Source organism: Staurois parvus, unplaced genomic scaffold (assembly GCF_062004578.1).
Source record: "Staurois parvus isolate SC_StPar_1 unplaced genomic scaffold, SC_StPar_1.0 ptg000154l, whole genome shotgun sequence".
Lineage (NCBI taxonomy): Eukaryota > Metazoa > Chordata > Amphibia > Anura > Ranidae > Staurois > Staurois parvus.
The window spans coordinates 15614175-15641347 of NW_028317950.1; the positions used below are offsets into that span (position 1 = coordinate 15614175).

Genomic DNA, 27173 nt, shown 5'->3' on the forward strand with positions numbered 1-27173 from the left:
TTTGGAGTTATTAATATTGAAACTAGAAAGAACTGTGAAATGGAAGCTATGTGTGTGTATATATATATATATATATATATATATATATATATGTATATATATATATAGGGAAAAAAAAGGCAGAGGCCTTTAAGACCAGTCACCAGCATTGCTTTTGGTATCCTTGCAGCTGATCTTTTTCCCTATTACCGACTTACCATGCCTTGTTCTGCACTACCACAAGATGGCTGCCTCCATCAGAGACAGAGGCAGGCCTTTGCTTCCTCATGTCAGAGCAGCCCCCCTCCCCGAAGACTGGTAGGGCAATAATCAGAAACCACAGGAGAGGTGCAGAAATCCACAGTATGGATGAAGTAGAAGGAGGAGATATTTTTCTGTAGGTCCTTGGGGACCGATTTCTCTTTAGCAAGGAAACCAGTGAGCAGTACAGTAGTGACATCCCCAAATCTCACTCCAAATCTTCTGAGACAAGCAGTTAGAGGCAGCAGTACCTCTCCCACAGCCGATTTACAGCTATGAGGCCCAATGCACAGGACCACCCAGGTACAGGAAGTGCACTTTTCTTTTCCCCCAGAAAGAATTGATGACAAAAGGTAAATCTTCAAGGGTGCTGCTTAGTTTCAGTTAATATTAAAGCGCACTGTTTGTATATATTTTCCCTGCCTCTTACATTTGGATATATCTCTTTCTAAGCTTTTTCTACCTAGGCCAAAATGCAGTTTGCCCAACTTCTCTCCCTCCAGTTTCTGCACATGCGCAGATGTGCTTAGGGGCTTCTGGTCCTGACAAGAGACCTGTGGAAACCATGTGCGTGCGTGTGCCTCAGGACTTTGCTAGAACTCGAAGGCCAGGCAGAGCCAATTGGAACATCGGTGCAAGTTCCAGACCCCTGGTGCTCAGCATGTGGTCCTTTGGACCTCAGGACTTTGCCAGAACCCAAAGGCCAGGCAGAGCCATTTGGAACATCGGTGCAAGTTCCAGACCCCTGGTGCTCAGCATGTGGTCCTTTGGTATATGATGTGTGCACATCAGTGGTCTGTAGTGAGAACACTGACTAAGGTAATAGCTTTGATCTCTGCCAGCCTCATGTAACATTCCCAGATTCATATTGTCTTCTGCAGCCAAAACTGTAGCATGTCCACACTCTCTGACCATCATTTGCTCTATTAGGTCTGCAGTTTATGAAAATCTTCTCAAGTATTACATATATTGAACAAAATGCGCAGCCCTTTGGTGATGTCAGGGGCCACATTTGAGGCCCTCTTTAGCTCACAAGGTGACAACCACTGCATCCAGACCAATAAAGATGGCAGTTCATGAGGGACGGGGGCAGTGCTAAGGTAGACTGATGAGGTATACCCTATAACCATAGAATAGCAGGATTCCAGGCTGAAGTTCATTACATGGCAATTTGCAAGTTATTTTTATTTTTGCAGCATGCTCATCAAGCTTTGTCTGAACAATGTTTGGCAATAGGTGAACAGTCCATTGATACCTGTGTGTTTTGGTCTCCAGATTCGTGGCAAGCTCTGCGGCTGACAGGAATACTGTGCCTTGGTGGGTGGGCTGTGAATTACCTGCCGTTCTTCCTAATGGAGAAGACTCTCTTTCTTTATCACTACCTCCCTGCTCTGACCTGCCTTATTCTCCTGTTGCCTCCGCTGCTTGAACACATTCACCAGCACCTGCTTAGGTAGGTCTACTGGCCACTGTCTCCCTGGGAATGGAAGTAAGTAGTTATTGAAGGGAAACTATGTTTTAGGGCAATTTTATTTTACATTTATAAGGTTGTAACTGTTTTTAGTTTTACAAATAAACATTATTGCATATCATCAGCCAAAGGAAGAGCTTCTATTATATCTGTATATTTTGGGCCGTGTATGACATTTCTCTTGCATGACTCTAGGTCTGAGGCTCTGAAGAACACATTCTCCTCTCTGCTTTTGGTCTGGATGTCCAGCGTTTTTCTGACTTACCGCAGACTATGTCCTCTGACGTTTGGAGAACCCGCGCTACCAGCGGCAGAACTCCGGAATCTACGTTGGAAAGACACATGGGATATTCTAATCAGGAAACAGTGATGCTGGATTAAGGGACCATGATCAGTACTTGCACAATGGCTGCAGTGAGTCCATGAATGCCAGATGACATGATGGTGGCTGCGTGGTGAGAGACTAGTATTCTCTACCTCTTTAGAGTTTCACAGATGGATTGTGTTAGGTATGTTCGTTAAATGACTTGCATAGGTTTGAGAACCTAGACCAGAGGTTGGCTATATATGTTTATTATTGCCTGGTATGCCAAAGTGCCACCCAGGGCAACAATACAGTTAACCAGCAAGCCTGTTGTCACCAGCAAAACCTGCCGTGTCCTTTTGGTGGTTCTGTACAGCTGTAGTTTAGATTAAGGAAGCCGCACTGTTTTAGGCTTAGATAAATTATGGCCATCAAGAATGAGACTTAACAGCTGGCATGATTAATGTGTTTTTACAGCCCACCTAAGGTTTAAATAAAAAAACAACTATGGCTGTAGAATGAATAGGAAGCAGGAAGCATCAGTGTAAATTACGGTTTGAAATAGAAAATTTGTTAACTAGGGCCAGTCTGAACGCTTCTCCCCCAGAAACAGGCTCCAGAGAGGTCCACTGGAAGTGGGCAGGTGCCTCATGTCGGACCACCACTCACAGATAGCAGGGGAGCCATTCGACTATTTATAACAGTAATATGATTGCATTCAGTCATCAACGGTTAGTGGCCTGATCTGCTGGCAGTCATCACATGCCTCAAAGCGGTATGGAAACCAAAACTGTAATCTATTGCAGCTTATCAATTCTTCAAGGTGGCGGCTGTAATAGTTTCTTTATTTTCACCTAATGATCCAGCCAGTAAAACTGTGTATACACAAGTAGAATTTCATTTGACATTTCTTGTGAGAATTTAATTTTTCTCATCACTTCTGGGGTCAAATCTATGTTAATTTTCTGCTACAGTGATGAGAAAATTTGAAGAAGGATGGAAATTTTTTATTGAATGTACAAATTTCTAACAAGGTATTTGGTTTTCTCTGGTAAAGTCCAGTCAGTCCAAAATCAAATGTTAAAAGCAAACAAAACTATTTTTGAATGATATTCAAAATTCTACTAGTATACACTCGGCTTTAGTCCCGTATTTTTCAACTTCCTTTAACAGAGCAAACTGTGTGTTGAGATAAACCATTTAACACTGCCCGCGGTGCTTACTATAATCAGCTTTTATTTATGTACCGTAAATCTATCTCAAAACGAAAACAGAAAAGTTTGCAATTAAGGTCAACTTTAATTTGTTAATCAAATCCATTTAAGGCCCCTTTCACACAGCCCCGCTGCAGGGGTACAGCACACAGTATTTGTGGTTTTAATGTGGTTACCCCCTCTCTCATAGTCTTCTATTAAGACTTTTGGTGTACTTTCAGAAAGTTCACCAAAAAACATCTAATATAAGTATGGGTAAGCCACATGAAAACCACAGATACACTATGCTGTCCCCAGGCTTTGAAAAATCCACACAGGGGCGGTGTAAGAGTCCTAAATCTGCTAGTTCAACTAACACTATCCTCTCCACTGATTACCAGTGGCAGATATAAAGGGATCTCTATTGCTCCTCCAGTGGAGTGAAGCCACCCTAAGACAAAGTGTGTTTTCTGGTTGGGTCACCAGGTGAAACTAAAAGAAAAACTAATGCAGCCACCCCATTTATAAATTGGTACGCTGCAATTTATTACTATGTTCAGACTAGAGCTACATGAAAAATTAAATCTCTTAGCTGCTAGGCATTATTTGCTGCATCCTGAATCCATCTGCTGCTATTTAAAAGATGGGCGGCAATCAGCAGATCTTGAGTCGCTCATGTAGACCTAGGCTTAATCTTAGTCAAGGATCGACACTTCTTCACACTGGTGTTTTTTCCATCACCTCTGTCCCATTGCAGTAGAAGTACAGGAAGAAATGAGCTGTATTGAATGAGTGATGGGGATCTCCATTATATGAGATGGAGCCTTGCTTCCCCCATTATTAACCACTAGCCACCCGGCCTATGGCCGAACGGCGGCCTGCAAAATCCCTTAGCGTTCCAGGTGGACGCCATATGGCGTACTCCCGGGCATGCGCGCCTGCAGAGCCACGCAGCGGCGAGATCTGTCACCGGCCGTGTACCTCGGACACGGCCCATGACAAATCTGAGTACCGCCCCTGTTGCCGATACCATGTGACCTGCTGTGACCAATCACAGCAGGTCACATGACAGTTGTATACAATGGATAGCTTCATTCATGCCATCCATTGTATACTAGAGTGTGTAGCTGTGATTGGTCATAGCGATCACATGCACAAGCTGGGCTAATCACAGCCCAGCTGTGTCATGTGATTAGCCGTGGCCAAATCACAGCTAAGCACAAAAAAAAAAAACCCTGAATGAATCGATGTCATTCAGGTAAATGCTTGCTTATAGCAAAGTAATTCTTTGCTATAAGCAAATTGTGTAAAAAGAAAAAAAAAATACTGGTCATAGTGAAATATGAAAAAAAAAAATCTTAAAAAATTTAAAAATATATATTTTTCATACTGTCACCAGTCAGTGTCCCTGATCACCGCCATGCCAGTTATATGAAGACGCTGTACTGCACTGGTGACAGTATGTAAAAAAAAAAAAAAAAAAAAATGAATTGTTTTTTTAATTTTTTCATTTTCTGAAAAATTATTTTAAAAAACTCGCCATGCCTCTTATGAAGTACGTCGGACTGTCTACTTTGCAAAAAGGGGTCATTTGGGGGATATCTGTACTGTTCTGACATTCTTGGACCTCAAGAAATTAGATTGGCTGTCAGTACTTCAGGATTGATCAATATTCAGATATATTCCATAGTTTATGAACTCTAAAACGTTCCTACAAACTAAATATTACATCCTAATTTGGGTTATTTTCACCAAAGACATGTAGCAGAATACATCTCGGCCTAAATTTATGAAGAACAATTATTTATTTGCAAACGTTTATAACAGAAAAAGAAAAATGTGGGTTTTTTTTCAAAATTTTCGGCATTTTTTTGTTAATTTAGCAAAAAAAAAAAACCCCGGCGGTGATTAAATACCACCAAAAGAAAGCTCTAGTTGTGTGAAGAAAATGATAAAATTTTAGTTTGGGTACAGTGTTGTATAACCGCGCAATTGTCATTCAAAGTGTGAGAGCGCTGAAACCTGAAAAATGGCCTGGGCAGGAAGGGGGTAAAAGTGCCCGGTATGGAAACGGTTAAAACCTAACACCAGCCAAAAGTAGGGAATCTATAGAACCTCATTCAGATTTTTATTGTAGTGAGGACAGAGGATGGGAAATCACTTTATAAAAACATTGGCTGGAGTTGGGCTTCTAAAGGTTTTCTTTTAGGCAGCTTCTGGTCACTGATGTATAACATGAGGCATCAGCAACTGCTGGGAGCCCTGATCTGCCCAGCAAACCAGTATGTGCTTGAAACAAGAGGAACGCAAAATGCCTTTTCCAACACACCCCACCCCTCCGCAATGCTTTTACTATTCTAGTGGTCTCTTGATACCAATAGAATATAGTACATCATAGCAGGGGGGGGGTGATAGAAAAATAGTTTTGCCTTCTTATTAAATGTTGTGATCCCACACTGGTTTGCTGGGCTGGTCTCACACTGGTTTGCTGGGCTGGTCTAACAATCAGCCCAAAAAGGAAACACTAAACAAAAGGTCTATACAACTTTTCATTTTAATGAAGATTATTGACTTTGTGTGCAGAAGACATACAAATGCATAGACATTAAATACAGAAAACACATATTAAACTGTTTTGGTTGTAAATGTGTTGTTTCTACTGCTAACAAGTTCTCCATCTGACATAGAAGAATATAACAGTCTATACAAAGAAGTGACATTCATAGTCACTACTACCAACATGTACTGATAGTGATTGCTTCTGGTGAACCAATACAGATTATTTTCCACCTACAATGACAATATTTAAGAAATGTGTTCACATCTTGCTAATTTATTAAAAAAAGTGTGGTTTTGTTTCTCTTACTCCCTTTAATCACTAAAGCAGTGCAAAGCGTAATGAGAAAGTATGATCTGCTTCTTCCCTCATCCATGGTCTGTGTACTGCTTTAGTGTTAGAGGAGTGAGGTTTGTTTAAAAAGAAGTAATCCCCTCATTCTAGTGTAAAGGTAAACTGCAAGGACAGCTGTTATTGGTCACAGCTGGGGCTGTCATTACCCAACATCCCCTAGGAGTGGTGCTATTTCTGGGGCAAAACAGGGCCTCATGCACACTGGACATTTTTTTTTCAACTGCTGCTAGGGGCATCTGTTTTTCTGCCTCTAAACTCCCCTGTATGTTAGCCTATGTGTCTATGCACACAGGCATTTAGAGACAGAAACCCACTCCTAGTGCATCTAGCAGCAGCATTTTACAAAGAAAAAAAAAAACCCCCCGCTTGACACCTGTAAACATGCATTACTGGTAATTAACTTCAATGCCCAGAATAAATTATTATTTTGGCCAATGAAATAATGCCCAAGTGCTAGATAAGTTACAGACTTTTATAAGGGTTGAGCACTTCCTATTGCTGTCAATTGGGATGCATCTCAATAGACAGTAATTGGACTACATGGAACACATAGCCCTCTGCGAACAAGGCCTAAATGTCACAGGCCAAGCAGTTCTATGGTCAAATATCCTACAACTCATAGATCTGCTGCCACAGAAATGCCTGACATTAAAAGCAAGGCATTTAAACATCCTCCCTCAGAACAAACACTGTAAAATGCTCCTGTTAGACAGAGACTCCTCTTCTGTTCCTCTCTGTTACCACAGACCCAATGCAAGTACCCTCATAATGGCACTGCAGGCATCATGTATTATCTGCAATTACACAGGAATAGTAAACATCCAATATTGAAGACAGGTACTCTTTGAAGAACTCCACTCAGAGCTATTTGATCCTAAACTGGCCACATAACAAATGTTAGAGCATTAAAACACAACAAACTCACTTTTAAGAATGAAACAGAAAGCCCTCTTTTAAAAGGTGTGAACATAAGGACAAAACGTGAAAGGACTCAGATTATTATCCTATAGCAATGGCTGGCAAGCCTAAGACACGTGTGTGTAACCTAAAATAAAGTGCTACAGTGGCTAGCAAATGTACATTTCAAAGGCTACGTCCCCAGCTGAAGATTTCATCTACTTCCAGTGAATCTGTATCCACTATGGGACACACGGGGGACCTATAGGAAGGATCCTCTGTCCCTGTACCCTTCTGCTAAGACAGGAAAACCACTGGCCCATTGGAGGGAAGACATTCAGGTTCGGGGGGTAAAAGATACAAGTCAATGCAGACCTCAACGTCATTTCTTCTTTACTTAGCAATTAAAATGAAAACTTTTACTGGCAGAAATACCAAACCAGCTTCTGAAAATGCTAGTTAGAATATGGTCTGAATCTTTATTCCAGGTTAGTGAAATAAAGGAAGCCAGGCAACTAGCATTTTCAGAAGCAATGGTGAGCAGTAGCAGCTCTTGTATTTCTAACAATACATGTTTGCTTTAAGGAGAGTGGGAAGGGACCTCAGTTTTGGGTCATGTGACCAGAAGGCAGCTTCTGCACCCTATGACCCCGAATTAAAGCAGCACAGTAACAGCTTTTTTTTTTCTCTTTCTAGTTTTTGCACAGGTGATTAGGTCTTCTCTCATTTCTGCTGACTAAAGCAGACTGAAAATCTAAATACCTAGAGAACAGGTGTCAAACTGGCGACCCTCCAGCTGTTGCCAAACTACGAGTCCCATGAGGCATTACAAGCATGACTCCCAAAGGTAGGGGCATGATGGGACTTGTAGTTTCACAACAGCTGGAGGGCCACCAGTTTGACACCCCTGCTCTAGAGGATGAGAGACTGACCCTCCTTTTAGGCACATTAATAATAACTGAGGCCCAGTCTCTCTATATTCATATTGGAGATTACCACTGCTACATCCAGCACAAATACCCCACCGGCTTCACATTAACCTTCTATAGAAAGATTTCTTCCTATAAGAAATGTAGGCAAATTATAACAAAACTAGCTCTATAGTGCAAAGGAAATATATCTGTCTATCTATATATATATTTTTTTTGTTAGTGAAGAAAAATAAAGGCGAAGGATAGTATCTGAAATATGTAACTATTAATATACAGCAGCAGCACATTTCTGAGTACACTTCACCTCCTCACTGCCAATTCTAAGCAACAGCTTGAGAGACATTTAGGAAAATTGACACTCCAAAAACCACTAATATAACCCAGCCCATCAGAAGGGGGGAAAAAAACAATTCTACTAAAAATCAGAAGTAATAAAGTCACTGAAACAGCTTACCTATGCAAGACTAAAGGGAAAAAGAGCCTCTACTCTGATGAGGACACACCCGGCACCAACATCTCACCAGCCTTGGCCCAAAGTAGATTGGTCTCTTACAGAAACAATGACTAGGCCTCTGCCTAAACAGTCTCAGTCTAAACACAGCGGTATAGTTTTCCTATACATCTTTTTACAAACCCAACATTTTCTAAGCAGTAAGATTCCAAATCATACTAGACAATGAGAACAACGCCGTTATTGGGCACTGGGCCTGTTCACATCACTTCTAAGAGCCTTGACTGGCCATTGGGCTTTAAAGCGGAGTTCCAGACTTTTTTTTGTATTTATTAAAAGTCAGCAGCTACAAAAACGGTATCTGCTGACTATTAATAAACACACACTTACCTGTCCCAGAGTCCAGCGATGTACTCAGCCGTGCAGCCCCTTCTCTCCTCCATGGCACCGGCATCTCTACTGTGGGCACCAGGCTGTGACCGCTTGCAGCTTCACAGCCTGGTGCCCACTGCGCATGCTTAAGTCGCACCTCCTGATTGGTCCGGCAGTCACTTGGGATCTGTGAAAGTTCCCAGGAAACGGCAGGAGGAGGCCAAACTTCTGGCTCACTTTGTTGTGGCAAACTAAGCCAAAAGTAGTAGTGGGTACCTGTCAAAACCAGTTACCTGCTCCCCCCAAAGGTGCAAAATATAGGGTGGAGGGGGAAGGCAAATAAGCTGAACTTCTGCTTTTGAGTGGAACTTCGCTTTAATAACTTTGGATATGGCATTTTAATGATCATTGCAGGGCAGATGCTTCTCCCAACATTCTTTAAAAAAAAGGCAAGAAAAAGTTAAAAGTGTATATACACTAAAAGTCTGCATATCTGTAATATGCATAAGAAGATGTGCCAACCTGGTATAAAATGTTGTCTGCAATGAAAAGAAAAATCACAGAATCTGACTTTGTGTATGATGTCCACATGCCTTACAGTGTGTAGGGAATCCTTCCTTTGGCCTGGCTGTGGTGCCAGATATGCTCACAAGGAAGGGACTGGAAGTGGAGCACACTGGTGATCACTGGATTACCTGGAAATGTACAATTACCTTGTCATAGAAGCTGAGCAAATGCAATAAAGTACCCCTTCCCCAATAAGATGGGACTAAAATTCAGTGCATCATTTTACCAAGAATAGAGAAATTCCTATTCATGCTGCAGTGAGGATCCCAGGCTCATCCTACAAGATGGCTCTGGCACTGAGAAAAACAATATGCTCACATTAAGAGCCTTTTAAACAGCTGGTAAAACTGCTCTAGAATCACCTTACAAAATAAAAATGGCCTCAAAAGCCTCAGTTCTGTTTGCAATAACTCATAGCTGAAGTACAGCCAAACAGATATTATTCAGGTCTGGACAAAATAATGAGCAGTCTGCAGCTCCATTCAGAAAAGCGCAGACCGGGAAGGGGGGGAGGGGGGGGTGTCACTGACAAAACCTGCTGTGAAGAGAGCAGCTCAGTGTGGTCGACTGCTGGACTCCAGGTGAGTGCGCTTCCCCGGCATCAGCACCACTCCAGGCTCCCCCTGTCCTGGGAAGGTTCTTTTGTGTGATCGTCCGTTTGCAGAGCCTCGCTGCCACTTACAGATATCTTCATTCAGGATGTCTTGAATATGCTGCACTATCAGGTTTATGGCAACTGTGAAAAGAAGATACAGCCAGAAATTGATATTTTGCATTGTACGTTTTTCACTATAGAGATGAATGGATTTGCACAGGTATCAGAGACTTTATAGATCAACCTCGTACACGGTTTTCATATCACATGTGCAATCCTCCCTGCAAAATGTGCAATCTAGGCATGTGAACTCCATGATACTCAGCAGAGCAATTTGCAGAGAAACCTCAAGTACACCTCTGGGAAATATGGAGCCTGCTATTTGTGTCTACCTCCTCAAATGCTTGTTGCCTGGCTCTTATGCTGATCCTTTGAGTCACAAAACAAGGCAGTAGATCAGCACATCAGTGTATAGAGCAGAGAGTGGTGACTGACAGTGGTCTTTGATCCCTCAGTTCTCAGTCTTAGAGCCGGCAGGGAGCCGATGCTGCATCCACCTAGGTAAGTATGATTTAAAAAAAAAAAAAAAAACACCTCAACTTCTCTTTTAAGAATCCTTATCCATTACTTGCCTGGAATAGTGACTCAGAATAGAGCTCAATATGACGACCAGGCAACTAGCCTTTGCAGAACAAAAGCCAACCAACAATGGCAGTCTCCGTAGTTCTCCCAGGAAAGGTTCCTTTAGGATCATAATTTGTACTGTATAATCACTGCTGAACAACTTCCGAGAGCACTAGATGTCATGGGTTCCACATGTCCAGCTGAAGATTGACTCAATATTGCACCTACCCTTGTACCATGTCAACTGTGTACTGCAAGGACCCAATAAAAATCTATTGGAAAGAAAATACTAGCAGCCTGGCTGTCTATGGTGATACAGACTGCTTTTAGGCCTTACAGTCACACCCATTTTTTAAATCCTTGCACTGCTGAACCAGCAAACAAAACCCACCGCAAACATCATTTCTACCGAATTAGCAGATGCAGACAGCGGCCACGTTCATAAACAAGCTCACAGCTTCTATTGCTGGATTGCAATCTTTTACTGCCCCACCATATCAGCTGTGGAAGAGTCCAGCAACCACAGGGTCAACAGACAAGGACACTGTACAGGTGAGTGGACACTGGCAAAGCTTTCCTGGACATACCCACCTGGGGGGTGTGATGTATATACTTACCTATTTTCAGCTTGCTTTGGTCACGTCTGGCCACACAATCTCCCCTGTATTAGCCAGCAGCACCTTCAGGGGAAAGGTGAGAGCACTCCAACAGATGGAAAGACTGGGAGCAGTGACATCACCCATAGGATTTAATGTTCCATCCCTAGTCTGCACTTCCTCCTCTCTGCTGTATTGCTTCCTTTGTGTGAAATCCCTGGTGTTCCTGCCAGTCCCCCTGTGAAAAACTGACCACACTAGGCATGGGAGCACAGAGTGGTCAGTTTGCTGGTTGTGCTGAGAACTCAGCTTGCTTGACTCCAATGGTCAAACTTCTGCTGACAGGCACCCCCTGCACAGCCACTTTGAAGACCAGTATACTACTGTTTCTCCACCTCCACTTCTCTATGCAGCTGAAAACAGAGGGTATGTGATCACTTATAAAAAGAAAACCCATTATAAATACAGTTTACCACTTTTTTTTTAATATGTGCGCACGTTTTACCTTTCATTTCTATTTTAAACTGAAGGAGTTGTTTTACGAGGTGAGGGTTCACATATACTTTAATGTCCCCATGTGCCGATATCAGAATAAACATTAGACCAGATAGGTAACTCACCCATGTTGTCCACTCCACGTGGGATAATCACGTCTGCATATTTCTTGGTCTAAAGAGAAGCAACATGAGATACAGAAATAGAATTTACAGATGTGTAGATTTCTTTTGTGGCTTTTTTCCTTTTAACATGGCCATGTTGTTTTGTGCGATGTGCACATTAAACGCACAACAGCAGATTCCTATTTACCTTAATAATGTATGCCAAGATTGAACTCCTTTGCATTGCACTTTCCATGGATGCAGATTATCCTATGGAGATTTGTTAATGTTGGAATCACAGCAGGCCAAACCCGTCTTTTGCTGTGATTAGCAGGTGGCGCTCTGGGCTCCTTTTCTTACATTTACCTGTCTACTCCTAGTTATTTTCTGTCTGCAGAACTCTACAGCTCAACTGTATATACAGTATATTGCCAAAAGTCAATGGATTCAGGTCTTCCAATCACCTCCATGGCACCTAGGCATGCAGACTGCTTCTACAAACATTTGTGAAAGAAGTGGTAGGCCAAATAAAATGACGGAGCGGGGTCAGCGCATGCTGAAGTGCACAGTGTGCAGAAGTTGTCAACTGTCTGCAGAGTCAATAGCTGAAGACCTCCAAATTTCATGTGGCCTTCAGATTAGCACAACAACAGTGTGTAGAGAGCTTCATGGAATGGGTTTCCATGGCCGAGCAGCTGCATCCAAGCCTTACATCACCAAGTGCCATGCAAAGTGTTGGATGCAGTGGTGTAAAGCACACCGCCACTGGACTCTAGAGCAGTGGAGACGTGTTCTCTGGAGTGACGAATCACGCTTCTCTGTCTGGCAATATGATGGACGTGTCTGGGTTTGGCAGCTGTCAGGAGAACAGTACTTGTCTGACTGCACTGTGCCAAGTGTAAAGTTTGGTGGAGGGGAGATTATGGTGTGGGGTTGTTTTTCAGGGGTTGGGCTTGGCCCCTTAGTTCCAGTGAAGGGAACTCTTAAGGTGTCAGCATACCAAGACATTTTGGACAATTTCATGCTCCCAACTTTGTGGGAACAGTTTTGGGATGGTCCCTTTTCTGTTCCAACATGACTGCGCACCAGAGCACAAAGCAAGGTCCATAAAGACATGGATGAGTGAGTTTGGGGTGGAGTAACTTGACTGGCCTGCACAGAGTGCTGACCTCAACCTGATAGAACACCTTTGGGATGAATTAGAGCGGAGACTGCGAGCCAGGCCTTCTCATCCAACATCAATGCCTGACCTCACAAATGTGTTTCTGGAAGAATGGTCAAACATTCCCAGCAAAGTTCAACCTCAGAAATTTTAAAAAATTCACCCTTGCAGTCGAAAGTCACTTTAAAGTGAACCTGTCACAATTGGTGACCATACCCACTTTAAATCCCAAGTTCAGGCACAGCCACACAGTAGCAGGGCAAGTCCCAAATAGGTTTATGGGGAGTAACTGCACAGGTATGGGCAGCACCGGACAAGATCTCAGGCAGTGCCAGACAAGATTTCAGAAGAAGGTTGTAAACACTGAATAAGGCCAACAGAAAGAGGTAACCAAGCACCCAGGTAGGGGAGATAAGACAAAGTAGGGGCTATGGAGAAGAGACTAGAGAGGATATTTCTTAGTAAAACATGAACATGCCCTTTAACTACTGCTCTAAAACACCCAATAATTCTGAATATGGGAAAACAAGTCACTCATCACCGGTCTAGTCACAATGTAGCCATTAGAACCTGAGCAACCAATCGCCAGGTCCTAATGCTATCACAAAGTGCAAGCGCATAGCCATTCATTATCAACAGTTGCCGTTTGCAGAGGTGGCAGTGAAGATCTGAGTAGCAAGAGATTGGTGGCAAAGGAAAGTATTGGTTCCAGAGGATGTCTGGGACAATTGCTGGGACAGAGGTGGGTTGGGATTTTATTGTCTTAGTTGTGACAAGTTAACGTGCAGAACAGTACAGGCAGACTAAGGAAGGTCAATTGGAAGCCATAGGTAACATATTAAACAGTGACTGGACATCATTACCGGTAGAGAAAACTCTTCAAATGCCGGCTTCACAAAGGTGGTATACTGGGAAAGAATCTGCTCCAGGTCTCGTCCTCTCTTCATATCACGCAGGACTGCCATTAAAACAAAAATTAATTCCCTTTATTTATACACCATAAAGATCTATTCAAACAACACAAAATGCTTTTCCTTTAGCTAGGGTTTGATTTTTCTAACTTGTCAAAACCGAAAAAAAAAAAATATTCACCAGTGTGATCGGACAATTCAGTTCCTATTCTCATTGATGTCAAAGCCAGTTTAAGTCCCTGGATGTGTTAAAGGAGCTTTGGTCCTACTTCCCATGTGGGTCACAGGAGTGGACTTAGTTCTGTACTCCTGTGACCTGTATTCAGCCGACAGAGGGTTAAAAGCCTGCTATTACCCGATGCCACTCAGCCGGTCCAAGCTTTAATGTCGGGATCCACCCAGATGATTGACTGGCAGCTGGCTCAGCCTCCCAGCATGTGGCCAAGATCCTGAGCCAGCTGCTCACAGCCCCTCCACAGCCTGGTGCTCCTGTGAGCACTGGAGGGGCAGAGCAGAGAGTCGTGACTGACAGTCACCAGCTCACTGAAGACTGAGAACTGAGTGTTCAGCAGTCTTTGATCGCTTAGTTCTCTGTCTCAGAGGTGACTGGGCATAAGTGAAGTATTGGATCGATGTTACATCCACCTATGTGAGAATGTGTGGTTATTTATATATTTTACATCCTGCTCGTCTCTTTTAACTGCCTCCCACCTACCATATAAGGAAATGATGGGAGGGTGGCGGTTCTCTTGTTCTGAAAGGATGTCATACGACATTCTCCCACTCTAGCTGCACATGTGCGCCCCCGGGGGTGCACGGCGACCGGTGGTGCAGTGTGTCCATGGAACACAGCGGATCACTGATCACAGTAAAGATCCGATGATGTAGGCTCTATCATGTGATCAGCTGTGTCACAGCTGATCGCATGTAAATAGGAAATGCCGGTTATCGCCAGTCCTCTCCTCATGCTGACAGTGCGAGAGGAGAGCCGGTAAGCTGCATTCCTCAGAGGGGACATCTACACTGATCATCAGTACACTGATGATCAGTGTAGCTCCATCAGTGCAAGCTGTCAGTGCCCATAATTGCCACATATCAGTGCCCATTAGAGCTGCCTTTCAGTGCTGCCATTCAATGCCCGTCAGTGCCACTAATCAGTGCCTTATATGAGTTCTGCCTTTCTGTGTCCATCAGTGATGCCTGTCAATGCCCACCATTGATGTCTGTCAATGCCCATCAGTGCAGCCTATCAGTGCCCATCACTGCATCCTCATTAGCGCACATCATTGAAGGAGAAAAATTACTTATTTACAAAATTTTATAACAGAAACTAAGAAAAAACTTTTTTTTTCTTCAAAATGTTCACTCTTTTTTAGTTTGTTAAGCAAAAAATAAAAAACCCAGCGGTGATTAAATACCACCAAATCTCTCTCTGTCTAAAAAAAAAATGATACAAATTTTGTTTGAATTACAATCATGCAACACTATATACAAAGTGTGACAGCACTGAAAGTTTAATATTGGCCTGGGCAGGAAGGGGGTAAAAGTGCCCAGTAGGCAAATGGTTAAGGTTTTTTTTCTTTTCTTTAAATGGGCCATCGGTACGAATGCAAAAAAAAAGAAGAAAAAACCCATATGTGACACCTGCCCCCCCTTTTTTTTTTTTAAGGATGAAATATTATAACACCACAACTCACAGCACTTACTGCAAGGTAAAAATGTGACTGGGCTCTAAAACAAAAAACAGTCCATGTATTTTTTTTCTAAAAGCGTGTAAGTGCATCAGATTAGTAAACCTGGTGATTAAAATCTCATCTCATTATTAAAGTTAATGTTGTCAATGCTTTAAAATATAAATCTAATTTAATAAATCCCTGGAGATCCTACTATAAAGATCCTCATTCAGACGCTTCCTGTTATACAGCGACAACGCTGTCCTTTTTTCCCCAACTGTTCTCCTGCGTTGTAACCCAAACACACTTCCTGTTATAAGATGACAACGCTGTCCTTTTTTCCCCCGTTCTCCTGCGTTGTAACCTGAACACACTTCCTGTTATACAGGGACAACGCTGTCCCTTTTCCCCAACTGTTCTCCTGCGTTGTAACCCAAACACACTTCCTGTTATACAGTGACAACGCTGTCTTTTTTTTCCCCAACTGTTCTCCTGCATTGTATCCCGAACACAGGATTCTGATGGAGAATACAAGTGGCTGTTTCAACACACTCAAGCTTGGTCCATTGGTGTTACCATCAGGAAACCTCTCCTGAGAAATACCATGCAGCTAGTGAGCATGTAGACAGGGAGTGGCAGCAAAAAACATGCAGATCAGCAAAAAACAGGCTAAAAAACAAAACAAGAAAAACAATGAAAATACTTTTTTTTAGTTAAAAAAGGCAATGCTTTTAGCATTTACATCTACTTTAAACCTATGCTTGTTCTGCTAAAATCAAAAAGTGACGGATTAGAACATGTCAGGTCTTTATTGCCGCGTAACACAGGTTGGTAAGACTTCTAGTCACTATCTGCCTCTCCAAATTTACCAGTTTGTCTGCAGCTCTTTAATGAATGGCACAGCATCCAGATGGTCTTGTGGCTGCATGCATCAATGGGCTATAAAAGCTTCGAACTGCCCACAAGCTTCCTCAATTAAACTCCGGAGACTGTCTGGTAAGCATCTGTTTGCCTTGGATAAGCACTTATTGCATTCTTCCCAGCATTCCTACACAAATAACATCTCATTGTTGGCCTCAGGCCTTCTTCCTCAAGTGTAGCATCTGAAAAGCATCTGACAGAACGTGAATATTAGTGTTTGTGAATAACCGGCTTTAGGGCCTGCCCCAGCACTTTGTCAGGGTTCTGATCCCTGCAAACTGTGGGGTTGATTTACTAAAGGCAAATAGATTGTGCACTGCAAGGTCAGTTTCTCTAGATCTTAGGGAAAGCTCTGAAATGAAGGGACGCTCTGCCAATTTCTATCATCCAATCATGTGCATGCAAAAATGCTTTTTTTTTTCTTTTCCTTGCATGTGATTGGATATTCTTTGCAATGTGAACTTTACTAAGCTCTGGAGCAAGTGCACAGTATATTTGACTTTAGTAAATCAACTCAATTGAGTCTAAAAGCATTCTGAGTGTTCTATTTTTTCTTCTAGAAAAAAAAAAAAAAAAAAAAAAGCATACTGCACTGGATGCTATAAAAACCATACAACCGAGGGGAATCTCACCTCTGCGGGAGAGCCGGACATCTGAGTCTGTGTCTACAAACAGCTTAAGGTGGAACATGTCTCGGATCTCTTGGTTGTAGAAAGCCAAAATGCCCTCGAACAGCAACACATCAGGAGGGTACACTCTTGTGGTCTCTGATAATCTGAGAAAGAGTAAAAGTAAAGTACAGCTTCCACCTTCCATAGCAAAGCAGTGATTCCCGTATTCCCCTGATGCCTCATTCCTTTGTGGGAAACCTTGGAAATATCAGACACTTAAAAGGTATGGGATAGTCTTACTCCTGTGATGTGCCTTCCAGCTGTGAAAAGACAAAACAGAGAGCTCACCAGCCTGGTGCATTGTTCCAAGGTAAATGTATTAAAATAATGGTAAAATCGTACTCACAAATAATATGTGAAGAATCACATGATCGCTGAAGCAACCCTCTTCTTCAGAGCCTTGGGCCCTCGAAAAGCGTCAACCTTTGCCTAGGTCCCTGAACGACACCTTTCAGGCGTTATAGGGTCCACTGGGCTTCAGCGATCATTGTATCGAGGGGTGACACCTGGCATGTGATTATTCACATATTGTTTGTGAGTATGATTTTACCATTATTGTAATAAATTTACCTTGGAATAATGCACTAGGCTGGTGACTCTGTCTTTTCAGTTGGTATTTGTACTACCCCAGTCGTTTGTGAGACCAGCAAGGCTTGGCCTATTCCATTGGTCCATTCATGAAACGCACATATTTAATGGGATATATTTAGGAGAACTGTCTCAGGTCCTCCTCACTCATGTGTAGGAGATTTTGACATTTCGATGTGACTTCCAGGCCTGAGTGGCAAGTCACCAGTGATGAACAGTACCACATAGGGAGGTGGCGTTGGAAGCGATGGGGGTCATTAAGCCTTTGTATGCTCTGACACTGTCCTAACACGGAGCTTACATCAAGTTTGGATCCATGGCTACAGAGGAGAACAGCAAAAGGTATTAGAGGATGGAAGAAGCGATCTAACAATTTTTAAAAGTAAAGGTCCAAGCTGAGTGCAGACACCCAATATCACTTTAACCAATAGCCGTTTGGCGGCCGGCAAAATGCTGTAGATTTCTGGGTGGACGCCATACGGCGTCCTCCCGGGCATGCACAGTTTTCGCGCTTGCAGAACCGCGCAGCGGCGCGATCTGTCACCGGCCGTGTACCTCGGACACGGCCGTATCTGAGTACCGGCTCCCGTTGCCGGTATCATGTAACCTGCTGTGACCAATCCCTGGAGTTAACGGAAACTTTGTTACTTTTAAGAAACTAAAAGGAAACATTGTTTCTTTTAACTTGGGGAAAAAAACTAAAAAGAAACTTTCTTTTAGCTGGGGGGAAAGTGACAGCTGAATCTCTGAGTTATAGTGAAGAAAAAAAAAAAAAGTAGTAATTACATTTAAAAACTGACACCATAATAAATAAAAAAACGGCGTGGGATCCCCCCTCCCATCCATAACAAGCCCTTTAGGTCTGGTATGGATTTTGAGGGGAACTCCCACACCAAAATGAAAAGAAAAAAAAAAAATTGGTGTGGTGGTCCCCCCTCCAAAATCCATACCAGACCTTATACGAGCATGCAGCCTGGCAGGTCAGGAAAAGGGGGGACGGGCAAGCGTCCCCCCCCCTCTCTTAAACCATACCAGGCCACATGCCCTCAAAATGGGGGGGGTGCATTGGGGCAGGGGATTAACTGGTTTTCAATGCATTAATTGGTTTTCACAGATTAATTGGTTTTCAATGCATTCCTATGGGAAACGGCATTTCGGTTTACGAATTTTTCGCCATATGAAAAGTCCCGCAGAATGAATTAAATTTGTAAACAGAGGTATGCCTGTAGTGATAAAACCACTCGCATTTGACATGCAACCCTTGCACTTGTAAGAAGTGTATCCTATACCAATATCCAACCAGGAGTCATTCCATGTACCTTACCAGGCACAAAGGTTTATAGGCTTTCCTTGCTGTGCTTCTTGACACCAAAGTCTCAAATGCTCTGTACTTCAACTCCCCCATGAAAAGATAATAAAGGAATCTATAGGGCAGCAATCCCCAGAAAATCAATCCGTTTATTAGAAAGCTAATTTTACAATTTACAATCTACCCCTCACATTGATAGGAAAAATCAATCTGCTCACAATAAAACTGCTTCCCCCACTGTTGTATGTATTACACCACTCTCTGGTATGGGTATCTAAATCAGATTTCATTCGTACATCGTACATTCGTTTTCTTTGGGGCTCTCACCCCCCTCAGTTCCGACTATTTCTGGTCCAGAGACCTTGGACCCAGGAACTGGAATTTCTTTTTTTATTTTATAGCTGCAATGCTATCGCAGGCTCATAATTGGCGGATCTCGACACCTCCAACTCCACGGTTGCCTTAGAAGCTGCTTTGGTGGGCTCCTACGAAGCATTTAATTAATTCAGGGGCGCTAAAGCTCCTTATCCCCCTCCCGACTTCTATGAAACCGGTAATCAGAGCATGGACCTCGGTCATTCCTCCTGTAGGGAACAGTTCCAGATGGTATTCCCCTGATACTCCACTATGGCTAAACCCCACCTTGTCTAAATTATTTTCCATACCCTACCCATCCCTCTGGGGTGTCCATTATTTGACCCATATTTTCGAGGGTGGCATATTGCAGATATTTGCTCAACTTAAACAAAAATTTGCTTTGCTCAATTCCTACTTCTTCCGGTTCTTCCAGTTGCACCATGCTAACACTGCACAATTTGGGAGCTCTCCTTAATCCGGAAATACAAAATCACGTATATATACACACGTGATTTTGCGCACCCCTGCCACCCTGTAGCAGTATTTCTGGAACATGGTACATCTGCGTTACTCCAAGTCAAAGCACTTTAGAACATTCTCATTCCTTGTCCTTCAGTAACGGGAACCTTCCAGGATGACGGACACAAAACAAGTTGTGAAGGACAAGTAGACACAGGTTTTTTTTCTGAGTAGACATGGAATCGCTTCTCTGGAAGGAGTCCCTTAGGGAACCTCTATCCACCATTTACAAAGCCCTTCAGCCTACTGTACACCATGGTCTAGATCAGCAATGGGCAAACTACGGCCCGGCGGACCTTTTAATCCGGCCCGTGGAGCGTGATACTGTCAGGATGGCTGTCAGGATGTGTGTAGGCGGGGCAGCGTGACGAACGTGAGGGGAGCTAGGCTCCTCTCACAGTCCGCCCTGAAGACCGGAACGGCGCGGGAACACAGCGAGAGGAACGCGCGGAGCAAAGGTAAGTGAATTGACTCAGGGGGGACTTGGCTTACTACTTGGGGGGGAATAGTACTATGGGGGATGAAATACTATATGGGGAATGAATTACTATATGGGGGATGAATTACTATATGGGGGATGAATTACTATATGGGGGATGAATTACTATATGGGGGATGAATTACTATATGGGGGATGAATTACTATGGGGGATGGATTACTATGCTTACTATGGGGGAATATTACTATACTTACTATGGATGACACATACACATCATTCATCTACTCTTGGTCCGGCCCCCGGGTCCAATATATGAACCCATTGCGGCCCTCAAGTCAAAAAGTTTGCCCACCCCTGGTCTAGATAGTTTATGTTCCTTTCTGTTGGCAGAGCTGCTGGAGCTGGACGACAAGGACTGGGAGGACATACTGTATGGGAATGTCCCTTTTCCCAGTTGGTGTTTTCCCAAAGATAAGATCTACCCAAACTGTCCGCCGTGCTGTTGGCGTTGCCAAGCTGATTTGGTTATTTACCTCCATATGCCATGGTCATGCCCTTCCCTACAACCTTTCTGGTCAGGTGTCCTACAGTTTATTACCTGTCTCACCACTATCCATATACCTCAACAGGTAGACGTGTATTTTAGGGCTAGTCTGCCCCCCCCCCCTCCATTTGTATGAGGTACATGGTACCCCTACTCATTCACCAAAACAAAAAAAGTGTAGTGTAAGGAAAAAACAAAAAACACAGGAGGCAGTTTTCGACAAGTCATTTATTAAATAAAACAAAAATGAAAAAAAAATGTCCCCTGGTGTAGATCCATCATCAATCACGATGCCCGCCGCCACCGCTGACCCAGGACATTTTTTAAATTTTAGTTTTTTGTAATAGGACTTGTCAAAAATTGCCTCTTGTGGTTTTTTACACTAAACTTTCTTTAGGTGAATCAGTAGGGGTGATTTTGGTGGGGACCACACGCCATTTGTTTTTTTTTTTTTGCATGGCGGTCCCCCCCCAAAATACATACCAGACCTGAAAAGCCTGGTAAGGACTGGGGGGGACCCCAAGACGTTTTTTTTCTTAATTTTTAATTGCCGGCAATTCTTTTTTTTACATTCAGCTGTCAGCAGGGAATCCTGCTGACGACTAATCGGTCAAGGATGCAGCGCCTGCCTGCTTCTTAACAACCAGCACATAACGCATTCCTCGACAACTGCTTAATTACCGCATGCATTTAATTATTTATTTCCTTCTGCGAATTAACCAACATCTTTTATGCAGTATTTATCAAGCATTTTTGTGGTAAATACCGAATACTAGCAATGGAGAATTGACATTTTCAGTATCACATGTGATATGTGGTCACATGACCTACATAATGCATTCGATAACCTTTAGTGAATTGTCCTCACTGCACCATATAGTTTTTTTTTTTTCCCCAAAGGTTGTTTTCCTGTTGTTTGGAGTCCATCAGAGATTTAGGAGTGGAGGATTTGGGACTGGAACATACATTAAACTGATCTGAGAGACACAAAAGCTTGTGAGTGCTGGTCGAATAAATCTTTCTGGACCAAAGATGCATTGTTTACTCCCACTGATGCCAGGACAATTTCCTGGAGAGTAAACTGGCCCATTGTTTAGAAAGTTTGGAGACCCCTGTACTAGACCACTGCAAATTACACAATCCGTGCAAAAAAACTGAATGGTTTTTATATGTAAAAATCATGGAACAGTTTTCATTACAGTAAATAAAAATAGAAAATAAAAGGAACTGGAAGTGAGAATAATTTTTTAGTACTTCATTTTTGTCTAGTAATGTCATCAGCTACCACATTTGGAAATTCCAATGTGTTAGTTTTATACACTCAAGTATCAGGTGATCATGGACTTTGAAATTTCATCATGGTAAATGGGAAGACCTACCTTGAATGAGTGACAAAGTCATATGTGGGCACGCTCACTATTTGTCCCTCTAGAATGCTTGTGAGAGTTTTGTACATCAAATCATTATCAAACGCATCTGTAAAAAGAGTAATGAAATGTTTATCTATACTAAGCAGCAGAAATACAAGAGAATTGAGAACAAAAGAGATACATCACTGGAGGCCTATATAATGTTACCATAGTAACATTGAACTACTCTGGGCAAGTGATCAGGATTTTTTTTTTTTTTTTTTTTACACACATTATGATTGCTAATACCAATGTATTTAATTGATATTTGCAGTCATTATTACTGAATGAAACTGATTCATTCAGTCTTTTGTTGTGATTAGCTGTGATTGGGCAAAGCTCATCACATGATACAGATCGGCTGTGATTGGCCCTGTCCACATGTGACTGCTTTGACCAATCACAGCTAATAACACAATTTAATTTTTTATTTTTTTCCAAAAAAGTATTTTATTGAAATATGAAAGGCATATCAAGTCATATACAGAAACAGGGCACAGTTTGTGCATAAACCTAGGATATACTCTCCCATAACGCAGACGGGACCTAAGATGTCGGCTTAAAGTGTGATTCATCTCGAGGCAAAATACACAATTTTATACAATGAATGGCATGACAGGAAGCCATCCATTGTATACAATTGACATGTTATCTGCTGTGATTGGTCACAGAGGTCACAAGACACTGGTAACAGGCCGGTGTAGTGATATGCCATCGGCTGTGTCCCATGGGCACAGCCGGTTACAGATCGTGCTGCTGCGCGGCCCTGTGAGCGGCTCGTTTAGACATGACGTCAATGTGACGCCCAGTCACAACGGCGAGTGTCCCGCCCAGCTGTCAATCTGCTATAGGCAGGGTGGGAAGGTGTTAAATACACCCCAAGTGTTCTGCTCTGTATAGATGAGTGCAAGTCAGGCCAGCTCAGGTCCGCTTTCATGGAACATGCCCTGTGTTTAAGGTCATTACTTTATCTCAGCAGTCGGAGGTTGACTGCATCTGTCTAATATACAAATGACTAGATTAAAATATACACAAGGGGTCATTATATGAATCAACAAACAAAAAAACTGTCCAAAGTTCAGTCAAGAATTCATTTCAGGTAAACATTGTAACGGCAATGCAATGTGTACTCATTGACTTTGCTCCATGGAGTTTGGGTCCATGTGTTTCAAGTATCACCTTTATTTTCATTTAGATGCAGTAGGGAGTGGCTAAACCTGTGTCAGGTGACTTTTTTTTTGGTGCGTTGGGTCCCCGTTAGGGAGATTTTCCCTCACTTCCTGTTCTGACAGGAAGTGAGAAGAAATCTCTTCAAAAAGAAGAGCTGAGGAGCAATTCTTTACAAGACAACTGGCACTGGAGCAGGTGTCCCCATTGACCATATCCCTTCTGTTACTGTTCCAGGGACAAGTGTAACATTTTAGATTCCCCATGACTTCTGCCCCATGCCACCAGAAAAAATAGGGGGAATCTTCTGGGGACATCAACAGCAATAACACCTGACTCACTTCATTTGACCCTTCCACACTTCATTTGACATGAATCCCTCATCACTGCCTGCTTTAACCCTTTGGACCACACACAAGCATGCTGCAACCAAAGCAGCCCATTCACTTGAATAGCGGGTGCTACGCCCACTGAAAGCGACAGCGGGTATAAATCCTTCTGCAACCGCAAAGCAATATGCCTGCATGTGTACACCCCATTTATTTGTCTGTGCAAATAATAGGGGTAGTGGGTGGGGGGGGGGTTTAAAGACGTGGCTCAACCCCCAGCGCTAGTGTGAATGAGCCCTAAAAGAATCCCAGAACTTGCCAGCCACAGCTAGAAGAAATGTGTAAATCAGGGGTCTCCAAACTATGGCCCTCCAGGTGTTGAGGAACTGCAAGTCTCATGAGGCCTTGCAAGATTTGGACAGCCACAAGCAAGATTCCCAGACACAGAGGCATGATGAGACTTGTAGTACTTCAACAGCTGGAGGGCCATAGTTTGGAGATCCCTGGTGTAAATCATCAAGGAGAACAATGCCCCAGAAAAGTAAAGATCAGTTATGGCGAATGACTCTACTCACCGGGGTGATCAAAGTTGTACTGGCCCTTGAGGGCCCGGGCTTTCTGTTCAGGGGTCAGTACCTTGTAGAACCTGTCCTGGCTTAAAATAACAACCTTCCTCTGTCTGTGGTCCACCTCGTTCTGGCCCAGGAGCTCCATGATCTTCTCACATACTGTTGACTGTAAGAGTCAGGCAATCATCAATGCATGGACTGACTGATAAAGAAGAAAAGGCTTTGGAACTTTCTGGTTAAAACAGATATTAAAAGTAAAATTCATATAGTAATGTATAGTACACAAAAGACCCTGGTCACAAGAAGCAGGATAACCATTAGGCCGCTTTCACACTGAATGCATATGCATTTTTGCCATGTTTGCGGAGCATTTTTTTTAAAGGAAATTTGACTCAAAAACTGCACTGCTAGTGCATTTGAGTGTGTTTTTGAAACATTTTCCATTGAATTCAATGGGTAGGTGTGTTTTTGGTGCCTTTTTTTTACTGCAACAAAAATGCAGCAAGCAGAATTTAAAAAAAAAACAGCACTGGACCCGCAACAGATCAGTGTGAAGCATTCCATAGAAATGGTCACGCGTTTTTCTTCCACTTTTTTTTTTTTTTTTTAACACAAAAGCAGAAGAAAAGCAGATGAATGTGAAAGCAGCCTGTTTCCTAAAGTGAATGTCTGAGCAAATAAATACAAAAAACACATTCAATACATCACTGCATTACATTCACATTGCCCTACACATAGTACAGAAAAATACCTGCTGACCTCCCAGAAATCCAGTGACCTCCTAACTTCCTGCTGGAGCCCACAGCCTCTGATGCACTGGAATCCCAACCAGCTCTGCCTGCTGACTACAGAACTATCCCCACTTCTCAATATAGACTACAGAACTATCCCCACTTCTCAATGTACCCTTCTACTTGCATAGGTTTCTTTAAAAAAAAACAATGCTGCTGCCTTGACTTCCATGAACCCACCCATAAACTGTGCAGGGAAAGGGCTTTCGGGAGATGTAGTTCTGGGAGTATGCCTTCATCAATAGGAATACAACTCCCAGCATCTGGCCCTGCAAGAATTTACAAGTCAGGTGATGATGCTAGGATGATAAAGCTACAATGAGACATGCTCTAGGGGAGTCGTGTAGGTGTGAGGGGGTTGCAAGAATTTTTCAAGCCTGGCAATGTTATCAAAGCTGTGTATTGCTACACTGGGACATGCACTAAAGCTGGCCATAGATGGATCTAATCACTGCTGGTTCAGGCCAAGATTTGATCCATCTATGGGCAGCCTGGTAGTACAGATGTCAATCCATTGATTGACTTCAGTACAACCAGCCTGTTGGGTCTTTTTGTTTCGATTACTGCTGGCAGCTAGAGCCACTAGCAGTAATCATTGCGTTCTGCTGGCAGGGAAGGCTCACACAATAGTGCTGCAAAAGGAATTCAACACTGACTGGGGGACTGAAGCAATTTTCATCCTGCAACCTGTGCAAGGAGAATTGTATAATGTATGGCCCACTTAAGAAGTTGTGGGTTTGGGGGGTAATATCTGGACATACACCTACCTAAACCCCGATAAATCTAGAGGGGAGCTCCAGGCAAACAGATAGATACTTGAAAGTCACACATGTAAACTGTTTGTTTTTTTTTTTTTCTGTAACGTGATTTGTAAATTTGCTGCAACCAGCCGTGTGATTCAGCCACCTGATCCTCGTTTCCACTTTACAGCTCCCTATGTCACCTGTGTCTCCATTCTACTCACAAGGATTCCGAAAGTCCAAAGAGCAGGAATTTGCCACAGAAAGCTTTATCATAAAATTGTGGGGTCATCTTTCTGGCTGTGCCTTGTAACAAGGTGTGCCATTCACAAGCCGGCTGCATAAATGACAAACTATTGGGCAAGGAAAACCGGTCACATGTATGTCTCTTCAGGACTCCAGCAGTTAGTCAGAACACACACTGATCTGTTGGCGGAGATCTATCATTTACACGTGTGCAATGTCTGTAGTGGTGTCCGTGTGCGCACATGTATGACCAGGATTAACATCTACACACCTTTGGCCAAAAGCCATCTGAGCCTGTCACCATACATAGGATGATGTGTGGGCTGTTGTAGAAGGACAGACACTACAACTGATAGGCAGTGACATATTAACACAGGTCAATATTTACAACAGAGCAAAGTCTCCTATCACTTGGTCCCGGCATCACTAGATAATCAGAACAAAGCGCAAATCACACCAAGGACAGCAGAGCATTGAGCAACGGTTGGCTGCTGTACAGCCGTGTCATGCTTGGCCACAACAGTTTTCTCCTGAATAATATTCAGGGCTCATTCCCGCGGGCGTACGGCCCCCATATTCAGGGCTCATTCCCGCGGCCGTACGGCCCCCATATTCAGGGCTCATTCCCGCGGCCGTACGGCCCCCATATTCAGGGCTCATTCGCACCGCCCCCATACTCAGGGCTTATTCGCGCAGGCATATGGCCCCCATATTCAGGGCTCATTCCCGCGGGTGTACGGCCCCCATATTCAGGGCTTATTCGCGCAGGCATATGGCCCCCATATTCAGGGCTCATTCGCACCGCCCCCATACTCAGGGCTTATTCGCGCAGGCATATGGCCCCCATATTCAGGGCTCATTCCCGCGGGTGTATGGCCCCCATATTCAGGGCTCATTTCCTGAATGAGCCCCCATATGGCCCCCATATTCAGGGCTCATTCCCACGGGTGTACGGCCCCCATATTTAGGGCTCATTCCCGCGGGTGTACGGCCCCCATATTTAGGGCTCATTCCCGCGGCCGTGCAGCCCCCATATTCAGGGCTCATTCCCGGGGCCCCCATACTCAGGGCTCTT

The 27173-nt window shown here is 43.3% G+C and overlaps 2 protein-coding genes across 6 annotated transcripts in view; one reads left to right on the top strand and one right to left on the bottom strand.

Annotated features, from left to right (window-relative positions):
- The window catches only part of POMT1 (protein O-mannosyltransferase 1), a 60436-nt gene extending 54582 nt beyond the window's left edge, over positions 1 to 5854 (top strand). The window contains exons 19-20 of the mRNA XM_089675094.1: positions 1516 to 1693; positions 1907 to 5854. Of these exons, the coding sequence (XP_089531220.1) occupies positions 1516 to 1693; positions 1907 to 2081 (353 nt within the window). The 3' untranslated portion in view covers positions 2082 to 5854. The remainder of the gene's footprint in view (positions 1 to 1515; positions 1694 to 1906) is intronic.
- UCK1 (uridine-cytidine kinase 1) overlaps positions 1 to 27173 on the bottom strand; it is a 53104-nt gene that overhangs the window by 21717 nt on the left and 4214 nt on the right. For 3 of the 5 annotated variants that reach the window (XR_016312412.1, XM_089675097.1, XM_089675096.1), the window contains exons 2-7: positions 24328 to 24487; positions 22227 to 22323; positions 17052 to 17194; positions 13778 to 13872; positions 11774 to 11822; positions 9874 to 10074 (exon numbers count right to left, since the gene is read on the bottom strand). Coding sequence is in view for 4 of the 5 variants with exons in the window: in XM_089675097.1 (XP_089531223.1) it covers positions 9893 to 10074; positions 11774 to 11822; positions 13778 to 13872; positions 17052 to 17194; positions 22227 to 22323; positions 24328 to 24487 (726 nt within the window). In the remaining variant the exon portion in view is untranslated. Of the gene's footprint in view, positions 1 to 5743; positions 10075 to 11773; positions 11823 to 13777; positions 13873 to 17051; positions 17195 to 22226; positions 22324 to 24327; positions 24524 to 27173 lie in introns of those variants that run through there. The other 2 variants (XM_089675095.1, XM_089675098.1) reach the window with 2 other exon arrangements.